The following is an 18,793-nucleotide window of genomic DNA, read 5'->3' on the forward strand; positions in this document are numbered from 1 at the left end:
ATTCTTTGTTAAAATCTTGCTAAGCTCTTCTGAACATTCGCTTTGTTAAATGTTTATCATAGATTTTTAAACAGTAAAATCATAAGTTAATACTTATCATTACAAACGACAGACTTTGCCTAGGAAATCACCTGAACTCCAAGTTGCCACAGTAGTGACAGCAATTTGGCAGAGAAACACACAAGGAAAAAGAACTGGGATTATGAAAAACGACTGCTCTAAAACTAGACAAGCAGCACCAGTGGAGAAACCTCAGGCACAAAGTAAGTGGTCGTGCATAATTCCTTTCTCTGCAGCAGAACTTCAGCTCTATTGAACTTGGAAAGCTTATCAGTATGTGAGCACTGTTATGAGAGTCTTGAAATCACCATAAAACTTCTGTTCCTTGACATCAGCTCACCATGGCCACAACAACAACATGCTCCAACACAGTAAGTGATGGCTCCATTCATTCATTCAAGAAATACTTAGGAAGCTCTGCACGAGTCCAGTGCGGGCTTCATGAAAGAAGGTTCGGTTCATAAGAAATTGCTAGTGAGTTTTAAATTAAAGAGACAGACTCTCATTACCTTTAATATCAGCTCCGAGCTGGCTTCTCCTAATGCGGTGGCAAGGTTTACAGAAGAGACGAGAGAGAGAGAGAGAGAGAGAGAGAGAGAGAGAGAGAGAGAGAGAGAGAGAGAGAGAGCGCGCGCGCGCGCGCGCGGGAGTGAGCTTTTATTGGATAACAAAAAATTCCAGAGAAAATCCCATCCAATGAAGTTAAGGGGGGCAGCATCCCAAGGTCAAGGATGACGATTGGGTCTTCACGTCAGTGGCCAGGCACGCTTCTGCACGGACAAGCCCTCAGATCTGGGAAAGGGTGGGGAAGACTTTTAACACAGCTGTGTTTAAGTGCCTCTCCCCAGCCAGGGAGGTAACTCAAATCACGTGCAAGGATGGCCTCCCACAGGAAGCACTCCCAAGTGCCAGGCTCTGGGAAACCAATGATTAGAGATCAGTTTGGACCTCCAGAACCTCAGTCAAGATCATCTGCATACATGAGGCTCTGAAAGTTGCACACAGCCCGAGTCCAGGGGCGGGCCATTCATTTTGCTTCGCAGCAGTACAGCCCTGCACACAGACTGCATGTGCTCTTCAAATAAAGAGCTCCAGAGCAAAAGGAAGAATATAAAAGTTGGTGTGATTTTTAAAGATCTACTAAATTAAGTAAGAAGTTACTGATGGAGACCTGGAAACTTCACTCTTATCAGCATCTTCCACTTTTTTGTTGTTGTTGTTAAATACTAGGGATGGAACTCAGAGGCGTGCTACCACAGAGCTGCATCACAGCCCTTTTAGTCATTCTTGAAACAGGGACTAAGTTTCACAGGCTGGCCTTAAACTTGTGATCCTCCTGCTGCAGCCTCCTTGCGGAGATGGGATCACAGGTGCATTCACCAGCTAGCATGTTCCATATTTTAATATCTGCTAACACGTACTGCACTATGCTACCTTCTCTTCACATTATTATCTCCATTTCATCCTCTGATGAAAGTGAGGCAAATCTGTCTTCATTTTTACTCAGGAGAAAGGAAATGTAATTTTATGGAAGTAAAGTGACCTGCTATGATACCATCAGGATATTTTGCCTCCAAGTGTGTCTTCTACATGATTTTGTCATAGAACCTAATGAAGATTCACTAGTTCACTATCATCTATTTTCAAGTTCCAAGAATCATCTATATTTCATTACTACTTACATCTTTTATTTAACTTTATATTGAGGACATTATCAAATACAAAGCAAAAGTAGAGAGACAGGTATGATGAAACCATGGGTAACATTTTCCCTGGGGTCAACAATGAGCAAAACTTGTCAATCTTTGTTCTATCCTCTCACTTTTTCCCATTTCTTCCTCCCAACTCCACCAGTGTTGGGAATAAACCCAGGGCCTTGCACATGCTAGGCAAGCACTCTGCCACTGAGCCACAACCCCAGTCCTTACTTTTTTTTTTTTTTTAAAAAAAAAAAAAAAGGTCTTTCTTTCTTCTTCTTCTTTTTTTGAAAGCCAACTTTTGGAAGATTAAGTTAGTGCCTAAGCAGTCCCCCCAAATGACCAGTAAGTTTGGTCATTTTTGATCATTGGTCCAAGTGACCAAAAGTCATCTTAATCTTTCGATGCAGTCAACCACTTTGATGCTTAAATTGCCATCGTGGCCCACGCAGACCCTTCCAGCCAACTCTGAGGTTGACATTACTGCTCTCCTGCTCTCCAAAACACCCACTGTCATGATGGCCTGGCCCTTCTCAAAGGAATACTGGTTATTCTTGGTGGGAAACCTGAATTTTATTTTATTTTTTTTGTACCAGGATAGTTGAACTCGGGGTCACTCAACCACTGAATCACATCCCCACCCCTATTTTATATTTTTAATTTAGAAACAGGGTCTCACTGAGTTGCTCAGAGCCTTGCTTTTGCTGAGGATGGCTTTAAACTTATGATCCTCCTGCCTCAGCCTCCCGAGTTGCTAGGATTATAGGTGTGAGCCACTACATCTGGCCTGTTTTTATTTTGAACTTTTCTTCAGATAAAATTAAATTCAAAATTTTCTATAATTCAAAGATGAAAAAGAAACAAATCTTAGCTCTTGTACCTTTCCACTAGTGAAAGAGTTCAGACCTATTAAGACCTTAAATACAACAGGCTTATGGATTAGGTGATAAAGAAAGGCAGTCAGCAATGTTAATGATATCTCCACTTATTGCATTACATTTGATGTATCTCACCAATTAGTTTTAAGTAAAGTTTGCCGGAATTATAGACAATTTGAGTTTGGTCTTTATATTAAATAATAATAATAACCTTACCTTTATATTAAAGGTTAGGTTATTATTAGAAAGCCCAACTTCATTTTCCATTCAGAAATAACCTTGTCAATGAAGAACCTCACCACTCTCTCCAACTAACTTCTGGTTTTCAGATGAAACCTATACAATCCCAGAAGTGTACTGTAAACACAATCTAATGTGACATCGTTAAATTCAAATGTTAAGTTCTACTGAAGTTAAAAAAAAAAAAAAAAGCTGCAGAGTTGGACTGTTTTAACATGGTGACAAAATTAAAGATTTAAAAAAACAGCTAACATAGAATTATAGAACATTATGAAACTGTCCTAAAATACAACTATCCTGGGGGCTGTGTGAAACTATCTCCAAGGCTACATACAGCCTACTCAGGAAGGAAATTTATTGGCTGCTTATCAAAAGTTGCATCAGACAACCCACTCAACAAACAAAATGTTACTTCCAATTATAAAATTAATACAGATATTTTATTTTTTATTAAAAAAAGTCAAAATCTTGTTGAGATGAAATTTGCTTCCCTCTGAAAGGAGCAGGCAATAGGATCCAAACTCAATCTCTTCCATATGGAGGTGGCTTGCACCTAAAAATCAGCACATCATTCACTTAATGCAAGTGACCACAGAAATGCAAAAAGCTAGACTCAAAAATAAATGGAGTTGTGGCCCAGTGGTACAGCACTTGCCTAGCATGTGGAGGCACTGGGTTCCATCCTCAGCACCACATATAAATAAATGAATAAAATAAAGGTCCATCAACAGCTAAAAAAATATTTTAAAAAATAAATGGACCAGGGCTGGGGATGTGGCTCAACTGGCCGGGTTCGATCCTCAGCACCACATACAAACAAAGATGTTGTGTCTGCCAAAAAATAAAAAATAAATATTAAATAAAAAATTCTCGAGGCTGGAGATGTGGCTCAAGCGGTAGTGCGCTCACCTGGCATGCGTGCGGCCCGGGTTCGATCCTCAGCACCACATACCAACAAAGATGTTGTGTCCGCCAAGAACTAAAAAAAAATAAATATTAAAAATTCTCTCTCTCTCTCTCTCCCCTCTCTCACTCTCTGTTAAAAAAAAAAAAAAAATTCTCTCTCTCTCTCTCTTTAAAAAAATAAATAAATAAATAAATAAATGGGCCAGTCCTAAAGAAGAAATAAGTAGTCTCAGGCACACACAATTTGGCAGTTTTCCACATTTAGCAGGCACAACATACTAGGGGTTTGTTTTTTACCTAGAAGACTTGTTTCCTAATATTCAGAGAAAACACAAGCTTTCCCTACTTTTTGGACTTATTATTTGGATAATATAACAGGTGTGAATGGTTCTGATACTTGTAGGTGCTATAAAATGTTACTTTACTAGAATCACTGGCCATATAACAACGGGAGACTGGGGTGGAGAGAAGTAAGGATCAGAAGACAGGATGGCCCGCCCACACTGATCACAATGCTAACTGCCTTTGTCTCTGGTCTCCCAAAAGCAGGGAGTTGTCACCTTAGCCCCACCCTAGACTTAATCACAATCTCAACAGTAGAATCTGGGAATCCTCCACCACACAGAACCAGTTAACCAAGCAGTTTGGTAAAAGCACACATATGCTAAATAAACACTTTATAGACACATAGACATCTGCTTTTTTGGTGTGTGTGTGTGGTGTTGGTGGTGGTGATGGTACTGGGATGGAACCTAAGGGCACTGTATTACTGTATTACATACCCAGCCTTTATTAAATTTTTATTTCGAGACAAGGCCTTGCTAAGTTGCTGAGGCTGGCCTTGTTTGTACTCAATGATCCTCCTGCCTCAGGCTCCCAAATCACTGGGATTACAGGCATGCACCACACAATTGACTGGGCCGAGTCCACTAGTTTTATTTTCTCACATAGACTACATCCTTTCATATGGAGTGAGAACTCAGACACTACTCAAGCAACAGGGAAGCAGAATCCAGGAATTCTTCAATTTTTCCTCAATCTAGTCCACATTTAATTCACCAGTGAGTTTTTTTCCCCTAGTGAAATCCTTTATATTAACTCTTTCTAAAGCACTCAGTTTACACTTTTCTTTTTTTCCTTATACTTATTTTTTAGTTTTAGGTGAATACAGTATCTATTTTATTTTCATGTGGTGCTGAGGACTGAATGCAGTGCCTCATGCTCTACCACTGAGCCACAACCCCAGCCCCATCAGTTTTCATAAACTCTTTTTCTTTTCAGTCATTACTCATCAGTTGCTGAAGTGTTTACTGAAATCACATAATTACTAAACAAATAAAACTAGACTAAAGAGGTCTGAAAGCAAACACATTTGGCCCTCAAGTAAGTGGACAACTCCAGTGTGGGAACAGAAATGCCCAGGCACCTCACCGTGACGGGAACAGGTGGGGGACAGACCAGTCACTACTTTTAATGAAGGGCATGAAGCATGCAATTACTGAAACACTTAGTTAAGTGGAGGAAGTCAATTAATAGCTTCTACTGTATTTTAAAAATCAAGATCCTCTTTTTATAGCCAGATGAGGTGGCACACAGCTACTTGGGAGGCTGAGACAGGAAGAGTGCAAATTCAAGGCCGGGCTCAGCAACTTAGTGAGACCCTATCTCAAAATTAAAAAAGAAAACGGCCAGGATGCAGCTCAGTGGAAAAGCACCCCTGGGTTCAATTACCCAAAACAAAAAGCCTCTTTATTCTCCTTCCCTCTCAAAAAAACAGCATATGGAAGACAGAATTCCTAAGCCCTTCTTCTTCTCTTTTCTTTTTGATACTGGGGATTTGAACCCAGGAATACTTTACCACTAAGCTACATTTGCAGTCTTTTTTATTTTGAGGAAGGGTCTTATTAAGTGGCTAGGGTCATGCTAATTCCTGAGGCTGGCCTTGAACTTGTAATCCTCCCACTATAACCTCCCAGGTTGCTGGGACTACAGATGTACAACACCATGCTTGTTTGAATCTTAATATTTATTAGTAATTTCTGACTAGAACCAACAACCAAAGCATTCAATGTTTATTAAGAGCTTAATGGATTTTCCTCATCTCTATTTCCTTTTAACTGCAATTTGAAGAAATCAATGTATGAGTATTTTCAGACTAGTCTTTACATAAGTGCAAATAAAAAAATAAATGCCTGTCAGGTGGATCCTGGATTTACGACTATTAAACACTGTATCTTGCCAGGCGCGGTGGTGCTCGCCTGTAATTCCAGTGACTTGGGAGGCTGAGGCAGAGAATCCAAGTTTGAGGCCAGTCTCAACAACTTAGTAAGACCCTGTCTCAAAATAAAATAAAAATAAAAAGGGCTGGGCATGCAGCTCAGTGGTAAAGTGCTCCTGGGTTCGAAAGGAAGGGAGGAAAGGAGAATGGGAGGCAGGCAGGCAAGCTGTACAATCATACCTGATGGAGGGAATCAGATGTTTTACCCAAAGGACTGCCTAGATATATGTGTTTGTTGGTTTTCTATCACTATAACAAAATGCCTGATATAATCAATGTATAAAGAAAAAGATTTATTTTGGCTCACAGTTGGAGGTTCTAGTTCACAAGCAGGCACACCCAGTGATTTTTAGGCATTTGGTGGGGAGCACCTGGGTGAGCAAAGCTGCTCCCCTCATGGCCAGTTAGAAAAAAAGCCGGGAAGTGGCCAGGGTCCCTCAATCCCTTTGGGGTCCCACTAGGCCCCCATCTCTCAAGGGTGGTAATAGTACCACCTTGGTGACTAAGCCTTTAACAGGCTTGTGGGGGACATTCAAGATTCAAACTATGGCAAAAGGTTAAGATTTATGCATTTTGGTTTGAAAAATACTAGATACTTCCCTGCTTTCTCAAAGAGACTCCATGAAACTAAGGTAGCTAGCCTTTCCTTGATAACACAGAAATGTCATTATGAATATCCAAAAACCACTATACTTTCTAGATAGATCAGTAAGTACCCTCGGACTATGGAAACAGATGGATACATTATCCCCTAAATAAGCATTTGCCAAAACAGGCCCCATAAGAATAAGTCCCATAAGATTCTCCACTCAAGTCCTACAATCAAGTATGTCTGAGAATAATACTACATACATATACATAAGCCCTTCTAGAGCTTTGCCACATAGCCCAGGCAGTAAGAAAGCAGCAAAACAAGCAGGTAGAGACACAAAACCAACCCCCCTTGAACTCACTGGCTTCCAAATCTATTACCATGGAACCCCTGTTAATGTAATCATCATTAACATTCACAAATTAGAGCTCAATGGGAAACGCTACCCCAAATCACACAGCCCCACACTACAGAATGAAAAACAGAAATGGCTTCCATATATTGGATTTTTATTGCCAGGCACAGTGTTAAACAGTTTATACATATTTTTTTTTCCCTTAGTACTGGGGATTGAACCCTGGGGCACTTAACCACTGAGTCACATCCCCAAACCATATATATATATGTGTGTGTGTGTGTGTGTATTATTCTTACTTAGAAGCACGGTCTTGCTGAATTGCTTAGGGCCTCACTAAGTTGCTGAGGCTGGCTTTGAACTCCTGATCTTCCTGTCTCAGCCTCCCAAGCTGCTGGGATTACAGGCAAGTGCCACCATGCTTGGCTACACACATCATCTTATTTAATCCCCAGAATAATTCAATAAGGACATTAAATTTCTGGTTTTGGTTTTTATTGAGAGACAGGATCTTGCTGTGTTGTGTAGACTGGCCTTGAATGCATGACTCTGCTGCCTCAGCCTCTCAAATGGCTGGGACCACAGGTGTGCACCACCACATCCACCTTCGGATACTATTATTAATATTGCTAAATTAATGAGGAGGAAAGTGGCATTTAGGAAGATTTAATACTTGCCCCAAAGTTTACTAAAAATCTCAATCTTGTCTTAACTACTGCACTCAATAGTTGACTTTCCAATTTTCATGCATTTTAAAGCTTTTGCATTTCTATCATATATTCCTTCAACAGTCCTATGGATTGAATCCAGGGCCTTGTACATGTTAGGTAAGCACTCCACCATAAGCTACATCCCAGTCCATTTTATTTTGAGACAGGGTCTCACTAAGTTGCCCAGGCTGACTGCATTTGCAATCTTCCTGCCTCATCCTCCCGGGTAGCTGAGATTACAGGTGTGTGCCATGCACATAAATGTTTTGCTGGAGATTGAGCCAGTGCCTCACAGGTGCCTCTTCAGTGTTCTATCACTAATCCCCATCCCATGTCACATATTTCTTGATGTGACTTGCTCTATTAGTTTTTCCCTACATACTTTTTTTTTTAATTTTTATTTATTTATTTATTTTTAGGCAGACACAACATCTTTGTTTGTATGTGGTGCTGAGGATCGAACCCGGGCCGCACGCATGCCAGGCGAGCACGCTACCGCTTGAGCCACATCCCCAGCCCTTCCCTACATACTTTTAAAATATGCCACTGACAGATACATCATATGATCCAGTGTATTATTATTCAAACTGGGCAAAGCAAGACTCAGCAGGCTCTGTTCTGAATTCAGCTTATGCCCTCAAAGTCCATTATTTTGGCTACCCAAAGTTCAATTTTATCAATTATTTTTCACCTTCTAACTGATCTCCCTGCTTTCTAGTTTTATCCTCTCAAATCTCAGAATCATCCACATAAACATCAAGGGTGACCAATCACAGCACTCCCTGACTAAATCCTCCAGTGGCTCTCTGGCTAAAGGGTCAGGCCCAAGTGCCTCACTACTACAGCAGATGAGGCCATCTGTCCCTTCCTGCCACTCTGACATTATCCCCCACGATTCCCTCTGCTGGTCCCTCCTGCAATGCTTGCAATACTTCCATGTCCTCTCCTCTCTTAGCTTTTGTTCCTGCTGCCCACCCCCATGCCCTGGAGCCCTGCTCCCTCATTACCTGGTTAGCTCTAACTCATCTCTGAATCACAGCTTGTGAGTCACTGTCTCCTCCAGGAAACATTCCCTGCTGACTTCCCCCACCCGCCAAAAGCTTGTTGGGTCTCCCCCAACTAGGGTGTGTAGGCTTCATTACTGTTTATTATATACAATGTTCTATGAAATCAGCTTCTGTACACCTGCACGTCCTAAGAGCTGAAAGCTTGAGGCTGAAGGTATAGCTCAGCTGTAGACACTTGTTCAATCTCCAGCAAAGGAAGGAAAAGAACAGAAGGAGAGGGGTGGGGGGACCTGCAACATACAGGTTTTCCATCTCCAAAGTCACTGGATTCTCCAAAAAGGTCAGGTAAATAAACACATTTTCTTGAACCTGGCTGTGTTCACATTAGTGCAAACTGCTACCTGGGGCGAACGTGAATTAGTACTCACGGTGTCCCTCCACCACACTAGACTGTGTTACAGACCTCAAGGATATGAACACAACCCTAACTTCACCATGCCAATGATTAACTTGGCAATAACAAAAGGTTTGGTTTAAAGGAAACATTAGCTGGGCACAGTGGGTAATGCTTGTAATAGTAGCAGCTCAGGAGGCAAGAGGAAGAGGATCAGGAGTTCAAAGCCAGCCTCAGCAACTTAGCGAGGTCCTAAGCAACTCAGTGAGACCCTGTCTCAAAATAAATAAGAAACATTAACCTTGACACAGCTTGAGGTATAACTACTCAAATGTCTACTTTTCACAAAGTTCCTCAAAATTCTATGAGAAATACTTTCAAAACTTCCTACTGACGGGCTGTAATGTCACCTAGAAACAAGAAAGCCAAGTCCTCCTCTCTACTTCCATTCTTCCCCATAAAGAAATTCAACAAAGAACACTCCTCTGTCTTTGTACCACTGGGCAAGACAGTTTTCCTGAACAATGATGGAATCCGAAAACTCAACTTTGCTGAGGAAGGAAATAAATCAAATATAGCTCTTGTCTAAGCATGTTCTCAGCTGCAGTGATTACCCAGCCAACAGTGGCTGATACAGGTCTTTGCAAATAATTTGTACTGTGTACTTGGCACGAATCTCCATAAAAACATTCTGCTACAAATACTGGGATGGGGGGGGGGGGGAATTAACCAACCCAACTGGCCTGCCTGAGCACAAGAGCACATCCATTCTGCACACGAGGGATGAGGTTCAGTTCAGGCCAGTCTACTTCTAGGGTCCACTTTTGGCCAGTGTGATGTATTCATTCACAAGCACTATTTAAAAAAAAAAAAAATGTCCAGTTGCCTATAAAATAAGGTCACCGGACTTGTTTTTTTCTGTTCTTCAATGGCACCTCTTTCCTTCTCCCAACTCATTAATTACTCCTAATGGCTTTTCAAACTTGATACCTCCCCTTGATTTCAACAAGCACTTGGAAGAGTCAAGTGTGGTGAAGCACACCTGCAATTCTAGCAACTCAGGAGGCTGAGGCAAGAGGATTACAGTTGGAGGCCAGCACAGGCAACTCAGCAAAACCCGTGTTAAAATTTTAAAAAGGGTTGGGGATGCAACTCAGTGGTAGAGCACCCTGAGTTCAATCCCCAGTACCACAGGCACTCCTCCCATCTGCTGGGCAGGGTCAGGCAATGCTAACCCTAACTCTCACACTCTAACAATGACTCCCTCCCCCACTCTTGGCTCACTGTGCCCATTCTCCTACTGGGCCACTTGAACCCCAGTCACTTCACACACTCAGCAGCACCAAGCGGGCACATCCTTTGTGCCAGGTGGAACTGTGCTGAACACCAGGTTGAAAACACAAACATGACAAAATAGAGCCCCTATGCTAGCTGGGCACACAGAGAAGGAAGTGACTTATAAAATGGTGTCAAGTGCAACAGAAGAAATAACCAAAGAGGCTAAGGGACCATGAGTCTATGACTGAGGTCAGGGAAGAGCCTTGGAAGAGAAAGCCTTGAAGTCCTACACACAACAGGGGAGGGGGAAGTGAGGCTGGTCCCACCCCTACCAGAGCCCCAGCTTCCATCCTAATTGCTATTTAACCGGAACTTTCCAATTCTGCCTCCAGCATGGTCTCCCTGGGTCTCCCACACTCCAGCCACACTCTGCAGCCAGATGACTCTTCCCAAAGTGCAACTCTCATTCCACTGCCCCTCTGCTCCCTGCCACAAAATTAACTAACATGGAGCTCACACCCTGCATTCCGCCCTCGCCAGCCTTAGTTCTTGTCATTTCCCTACACATAAGCAAATCCCATCTGGCCAGAGTAGATGGGATCTCACTAATCACACAGCCTGTCCCCCGCCTTTTTGTCTTTGTGTCTCTGCTCCTGCTGTCACTTCTTTCTGATCCCCTATTTTGTCTGTCAAAATCCTTCTTAGAAAAATAAATACCTAAGTCAAGATAATGGCTGGGGACAGAGGTGGGGAGAATGCCCTTAGAACAGTGAAAACAGGGTGCTTTATGTCAGGATGACAGCGTTTACCTCCTAAGTTGGGTGGCAGGTGCACAGATTTCTTTTTACTATTCTCTATACTTTCCGGTAGGCATTATTGCATTTAATAATTTATTTTCTTAAAGTTTACCCACCTACCAAAGTCCACTGTTTTATACTAGAAATCTAATCTAGGCAGAGAGCTTCTTTTCATCTAACCTTCAATGTCACTTACAAATGACACCTGGAGCCGGGCACAGTGGTGCACGCCTGTAATCCCAGCAGCTTGGGAGGCTGAGGCAAGAGGAACATGAGTTCAAAGCCAGCCTCAGAAAAGCGAGGCACTAAGCAACTCAGTGGCTGAGTGCCTCTGAGTTCGATCCCTGCTACCCCCTCCCCCCAAAAACTGACATCTGGGCTTTCCTTATTCTCTTAAAAAAACTGTAGTTAAAATATACACAAAATTTATAAACCATTTTAGCTAGGCATGGTGGTGGACATGTAATCCCAGCAACTTGGGAGGCTGAAGTAGGGGGATCTCATGTTTGAGGCCAGACTCAGCAACTTAGTGAGAACCTGTCTCAAAAAGTGTGGGGGCCCACTGGGGATATGACTCAGTGATAAAGCACCTCAGGTTCAATCCCCAGTACCCTTGCCTCCAAACTTGACATTTAAACTACTTTTAAGAGTACAAATTCAATGGCATTAAGTACATTCACACTGCTGTGCCATGATCCACCTTTGTGACTCTTTGCATCTTCCCAAGCTGAAATTCTATACCTCTATTATAAAAGGTTACATGTACTTGGTTTGGTCCCAAATTCTCCTACAGGGATTATGTCCTATTGTCCTACTAGTGTTTCCTTTACAATGCCCAGGAAATGCTCAAGAGCTGTGGAACTGAAATGGAATCTTCCATCTGGGCAGTAAATATACTGTGCTTTTTTAGTTCCAGCAATAATAACCAGTGATAACTACTTACCAAGTGTTCCCTTTGTACTAGGTACCATGTTAAGTATCTTACAAACCTATTTAATCTGTCCAACGGCTCTATGAAGTAAGCTATTATTATTATCCCTTTTATTTCTAACAAGGAAACTGAAATTGGAAAGACTAAATTCTTGCCAAAGGTCGCACCACTAGTATCAAAAGCCAGTTGTGGGGCTGGAGTTATGGCTCAGTAGTAGAGCGCTTGCCTAGCGTGTGTGAGGACCTGGGTTCGATCCTCAGCACCACATAAAGATAAATAAGTAAAATAAAGGTATTGTATCCATATACAACAACAAAAATATTTTTTAAAAAGCCAGTTCTGACTCTAATATCAGTGCTATACTGCCTCTACTACACTAAAAATATAAAGAAGTAAAGATCGATTAAATAAAACAAGTGGATCAAATTTCATCTAAGGCAATCCAACAATTCTGAAAATCTCTTATTAAAGAAAGGGAACACTGGATATAGTGGTGCATGCCTATAATCCCAGCAACTTGGGAGGCTGACACAGGAGGATCACAAGTTTAAAACCAACCTCAGTAACTTAAAGAGGCGCTAGTCAACTAAATGAGACCCTGACCCAAAATAAAAAGTAGAAAAAGGGCTGGGGTGTTGCCCAGTAGTTAAGTACTTCTGGGTTCAATCGCTGGTATTTAAAGAAAAAAAAAAAAGGTGGGGGGGCTAGCCTCTATTGAAGGCTTCCTCTGTGCCAAGTACTAACATTTAACTTCAAAAGAACTCTAAAAGGCAGGCATTATTACTGTCCTCACTTTACAGTTGAGGAAACTGAAGCATAGAGAATTTAACTTAAATGTGGTCACACAACTAACTCTTACTACATTCTTACCACATCAGGATGCCTCCTTTTTGAAAAAAAAAAAAAAAAAAACACATAAAATGAGAATTTCAGGAGAAATTTCAGAAGATATTCCTGGGCACAGTAAATTTTACTCAAATGATCCATAAAAGACTGACCCACAACAGGTAAAGCCTTTACATGAACAATAATGATCATACAACATGGAGAGAAAAAAACTCCAGTTGTATATACTCAAAAGAGTTCAAATATTGGCTTCTAAAAATCAAAGTCCAACTGCATTCATTCAGCCTGTGTGTTTGGGAAGGAGTCCTGGACTTTAAGCAAGGGTGCTACTTTTCAATGAGCCATTATGATTCCTGTAGCAGCTCTCCAGCCTCACACAAAATCACAGCCCCCAGGCCTTAGGAAAGTGGCTTCTTCTAGACCAAAGTTCATTACTTTCCACAAAACAATCTTTCAGATCCCTGGCGTTCTTACTTGTGGGCATTTTCACTCACCACAGAACAAACATCCAGAATTTGAATCAATAGTGGAACCGTTCAGTAGCACCAACCAAGTAGTATTTCCTTAGAAAGTACATAGGGAGAAGTGACCCAAGAGGCCTGGTTTACTTGCCTAATTCCCTAAGTGACAGTTCCTTTTAAGGGAGTGCCTTGCCAGTCCAATGGGGTTAATGTGGACAGATAAAGGCACATTCTACTGCCATGTAAAAATAACTTTAAGTAAAAATAAAAATGAGCCGATTGAAGCAGCACACCCCTGTAGCCCCAGCTACTTAGAAGGCTGCTGCAGAGGACTGTGAGTCTGAGATCAGCCTAGGCAACACAGTGAGATCCAGTCTCATTAAAAAAAAAAAAGGGGGGGTGGGTAAAAATTCAAAAATTAAGACATATGCATACAGCCAGGTGTGGTGGCACAGGCCTGTAATCCCAGCGACTGGGGGTAGGATGGGTGCCTGAGACAGGAGGACCATAAGTTTGAGATCAGCCTCAACAACTTAGCAAGACCCTAAGTAATTTAGCAAGACCCTGTCTCAAAATAAAAAGAGCTGGGAATGGGACTCAGAGGTTAAGTGCCCCTGGGTTTAATCCAGAATACAAAAAAAAAAAAGTGGGCTGGGGATGTGGCTCAAGAGGTAGCACGCTTGCCTGGCATGCGTGCGGCCCGGGTTCGATCCTCAGCACCACATACAAAGATGTTGTGTCCGCCGAGAACTAAAAAATAAATATTAAAAAAAATTCTCTCTCTCTCTCTCCTCTCTCTTTAAAAAAAAAAAAAAAAAGTACATGAAGGGTCAGCCCACAGCAAATAATCATTGAGGATACACTACATTTATGGAACTGTATAATGGACAGGGTAAATAGAAAAAGAAAACAAAACAAAACACGGGCCCACAAAGTCTATAGTTCCAACATTATTTTAATGTCTTGACCTGCGTCAAAATTCACACACCATAATTAAAACAATGTAAGTGAAGCATAATGCAGAGCCTAACAGTGAATGCCTTCAAAACCCAGCCACACTTTCCAGTCACCACAAAATATCCCCTCAGGCTTGAAGATGTCTTACTCTACAATTTAAAACACTGCCTTCTGCCAATTAAGGAAAAAAAAAAAGGCTTCCATTCAGGTTAAGAGATCTGATACTGTGAAAGGCCTGTTGCATTAACCATTTCTTCCTAGACCTGAGACACATAACAATTTTAATCATAGAAAGGTAAATTGTTTCCCAGGTTAATGGTGAATCAAAAATTTACTTAATATTGAAATGAGACTATTAACCTGTCAGGATGACTTGGTATTAATGACTGTCAGTTAACTTTGAAAGAGAGAAGACGAAGTGATTGTCATTAATTGCAATGTCTTTTTTCTTCAGTACTGGGACTGAACCTAGGGTCTTGCACATGCTAGGCAAGCACTCTACTACTGAGTTACATCCCCATCTCTACCTATTTATTTATTTTATGGTACTGGGCTGAAACTAGGGGTGCTCATCCACTGAGTTAAATCCCCAGACCTTTTTATTATATACTTTGAGTCAGGGTGTCACTAAATTGCCCAGACTGGCTTCAAATCTGAGATCCTTCTGCCTCAGCTTCCTGAGTAGTTGGGATCACAGGTGTGTACTACCATACACGGCTGCTATTATTCTTTATTGAGCACTAAATACAGACTGTGTATTTAACAGTCACTATCTCAACTGATCCTCACACCAACTCTATGATAACAGATATCATTATATCATCCTTTTCCAACAATGCTCAGAGAGGTAAAGTGACATGCCTGCAATTACACAGCTAAAAAGTAGGGGTGTTCAGTCTAGAATGTATGATTCCAAAGCCTATCATAAATGTTCCTTTGGTCAAGAGCAGACAGTTCAGGGCTGGGGCTGGGGCTCTGTGGAAGAGCGCTTGCCTAGCATGTGTGAGGTACTAGGTTCGATGCTCAGCCCCACCTAAAAATAAATAAAATAAAGGTACCGTGTCCATCTACAACATATATATATATATATTCAAAAATAAAGAGTAGACAGTACATAAAATAATTTCTACCAGGTTTCAAGACCACCTCAAAATAAATCAACAGATAACATTACCAGGTGAGTAAAACTACCATGGCCAAAACTTTGATTGTTCACATTATATCCGTTCCTTTAGAAACATACCACATGAATAAGGAAGGCAACAGGATATGCAGTGTCACCCTGACTAGGTGATGTACCTAAGGTATGTGGATTTTCAAATTTAATTTCCTTGTTTTAAAAGCACTACACCCAAAAGAACAAACTACTGTTGAGAAATTTAAATTGAACTACAACCGTGGAGTCAGTCAGTCCTCAGGGAAAGGAAAAGAAAAAAAAAAAAAAACTGCTAGTTTAATTTGCCTTTCTCTTTAAATAATCTCCAGTTCTCAGGTAGAAGAAACAAGTGAGGCTGTTCCTAACAGCCTTGGAATCAAACCGACTCATTCCCCAGTCCTCTGGCAACTAAAAAGCAGTTTATTTCTATTAATGTACCACCAATAAAGCTACAGTATTCTGCTCTTATTGAAACACAATCGTCACACTGAACAAAGTAACTTTAGTCTGTGTTACACATTAGAGAAATATACCTATCATTTTATCATTAAAGTAGAAAGATGCCCTGCTGACAATCAACAAAAGGTCTCCCAGCAACTAAAAAGCAGAGAAACTAAGCAAATATTTCCTTTCTTTGTAGACATGAAACTCTCAATCAGTCAAGAAAGATGGATTTTGTCACTTATTATTCTCTAAAATGGAAAGTGCCACATGGAGACCATAAATGGGGTAAATTGCATCTGGAGCCATGTCGTATGTGCCAAGTTACAAAGCCTGTGAATACAAGGGGTGTATTAATGGAAAGACTGATACCATCTTACTACAGTGGCCTCTCTGTGGCTCCAGACAATGATCTGTTGAGGGTTTTCCAGGGATTTTGAATGTGCAGCCTCCACACAAGCCCCCCTTTAAGGGGACTGGCCCAGGACTGAATAATCCCTCTTTGGAAAGAAAGCCAAAAGCCCCCCACAAGGGCTTCTGGGGGAGATGCTCTGCACTGCCGGCGTGGGAAGGCTCAGGCTTGAGAGACAAAGGAGGAGTGAGAGGTGTCAGCTGGATCACCCTGGGCCACCTGCCTGGTGGAGACCCAGACCCACAGAACCGGACCCCAAGACACATTCCCAAAGGGCTGAGAAAAAGAAGCGCCTACAGCAAATCCATCCGCAAGGCTAAAGTTAGTCACCCCTTAAAGCAAACCACACACAAGGTATCGAGGCAGATAACCAGGACGGGGCGGGCTCATGCCTTCCAGAGGCTGGGCTGGCCCCAGACTACCAAGGAGGGGTGAGCAGTCGGCTCCCAACACTCCCCCCGCTCCCCCCCCCCGCTTATCTCCTCCCAGAAACAGCTTCAGGAACCCACAGGCAGGACGCTGCGGGGTAACAGTCACTCCAGGAGCCCACGTTCCCTTCTTCCTCCCGGGACAACGCTATGGAGCCGGGGACCCTGCCGCCACCCACAGGCACGTTCCCCGACCCGGCCAGGGCCGTCCAGGCGAAGGCGTGCTCGGGCGGCACTCCTGGGACCCCTCGGACCCGACGGCTCTCCTTCCCCGGCTCCGTCTGGGGCTCTGCCTCAACTCCCGCCCGGCCCCACGATCCTTCTCAGAACCCCCTCCCACACTCGGCGGCGGCCCCCTGCCCCGGCCTCTCCGCGGGCTCGGCACCGCGGGCCCCGGGGCTCCCCAGCCTCTCCACGCCAGGCTCCCCGCCGCGCCGCTCCAGGACCCGCGGCCACCCGCCGCTCGGCCGCGACCTCGAGTCCCCGACGCCCATTCCGGGTCCGTGTCCCTGCTCCCCACGCCCGCCTCACGCGCCTATTCCCGCCCCGGGCCCCCGTCCCCAGCCACCCCCGTCGCCTCCGCCCCGGGCTGGCGCTCCCCACCGAGGCCGCCTCACCTCCTCCATCTTCTGCACCATCTCCGTCAGCTGCCCCTCGTCCTCCAGCAGCTCGTGGAGCTGCACCAGCGACAGCCCGGCGAACCGAGCCTCACCGCCGGCGACCGCCATCCCCGCGTCTCCGCCGCCGCCGCCGCCGCTGCTCGGCCGCCAGGCTGCGCCGACCGGAAGCGCCGCCCTCGAGGCCCGCCCCCCGCGGGGGGGCACGTGACGCCAGCCCTGTGGCGTGACGTCATCGCCTCTCCGGCGGGCGGGCGGACGTGACGTAGCGCGCCGCAGACCCGCGGGGCTCTCGCGGCGGGTGCTGGGTCAGCAACGCTTTCGGGCCTCCAAGGGAGGAGGGGCTCTGGGGCCCATCTGATGACGCAGAGAACGCGGTAATGATGTCATAGCGGCGCTGGTGATGTCATAAGGCCTGTTTCCTCAAGGACAAGGAAGAAAGCCAAAGAAAGGAGGCCGTGGGAAGTCACTGCCACCGCTGTGAGCCCTGCTTGAACCAGGGACCCCTGAAGGCCAAGACAAGACTAGATGCCCTTTGATTTCTCGGAATTGCGGGGCTGCAAATCGTTCATGTAACAAATACTTATGGAGACACACAATTCTGCATAAAACAAAGAGGACTCCGGGAACACAAGAAACAAGTAAAATGATTGTATAATAGAAGAGCCCCCAAAGAAATGGATGCTGAAAGAAGAGAATAATAAGGAAACCCTATGTACGGTAGGGTTACCTTTAGACAGAAGTAAGCGCTTGCTCTCTCATAGAAGGTAGCCGTCTAAGGAGAGTGAAGATCAAGAAGGAAGGAACCAGCATTCATTCCATAGGAAACTCAAGGCAGCAAGTCGGGCATGTGCAAAGGCCCTGAGACAGGTTTAGCTTGGTACATTTGGGAAATGGAGGAAAGCCAGAGAAGGGCTGGAGCACTATGGGCAAGGACAAACCTGAGTGGCTCCTTTGCACCATCTCAAGATGCCCAGACATCCAATGTACCTCAGTGTGCCCTTATGGAGACAAGGTGATTTAGGGCAGAACTGTTCAGATGCCCCAGCTTTGGAAGCCTCTGGAGATCCAGAAGTCTGGAAACTTATGATCCACCACAGTTCTCACTGGAAAAGACCTAAGAACGTCTAATTACTCCAGCCCCCTAATTTTACCCATAGAGAAACTTGGCAGAAGGAAGTTTTCTTGTTTTTTCCCAAAATGAAGTCACCGGCAGGTCTCCTGGAGCCCAGCAAGCTGGCATCATACCACACTGATCTCATCGCCCTAAACACAGTCAGGACATTTAGTAAGTGCCTATTGGCTGACTGATGGGCTTTGTGCGTGGAAACGATGGCTTTCCGACTCCCATC

At 43.8% G+C, this 18,793-nt stretch overlaps 1 protein-coding gene across 2 annotated transcripts in view; it reads right to left on the reverse strand.

Moving 5' to 3' along the window:
- Window positions 1-17,624, reverse strand: part of VPS37B (VPS37B subunit of ESCRT-I) — a 33,330-nt gene extending 15,706 nt beyond the window's left edge. For both annotated transcript variants that reach the window (XM_081283626.1, XM_081283625.1), the window contains exon 1: window positions 17,442-17,624. In XM_081283626.1, coding sequence (XP_081139752.1) covers window positions 17,442-17,552 — 111 coding nt within the window. In that variant the 5' untranslated portion in view covers window positions 17,553-17,624. The remainder of the gene's footprint in view (window positions 1-17,441) is intronic.
- Between the last annotated feature and the right edge of the window lie 1,169 nt (window positions 17,625-18,793).

This window comes from Spermophilus citellus (assembly GCF_964194105.1).
Source record: "Spermophilus citellus genome assembly, chromosome: 3".
Lineage (NCBI taxonomy): Eukaryota > Metazoa > Chordata > Mammalia > Rodentia > Sciuridae > Spermophilus > Spermophilus citellus.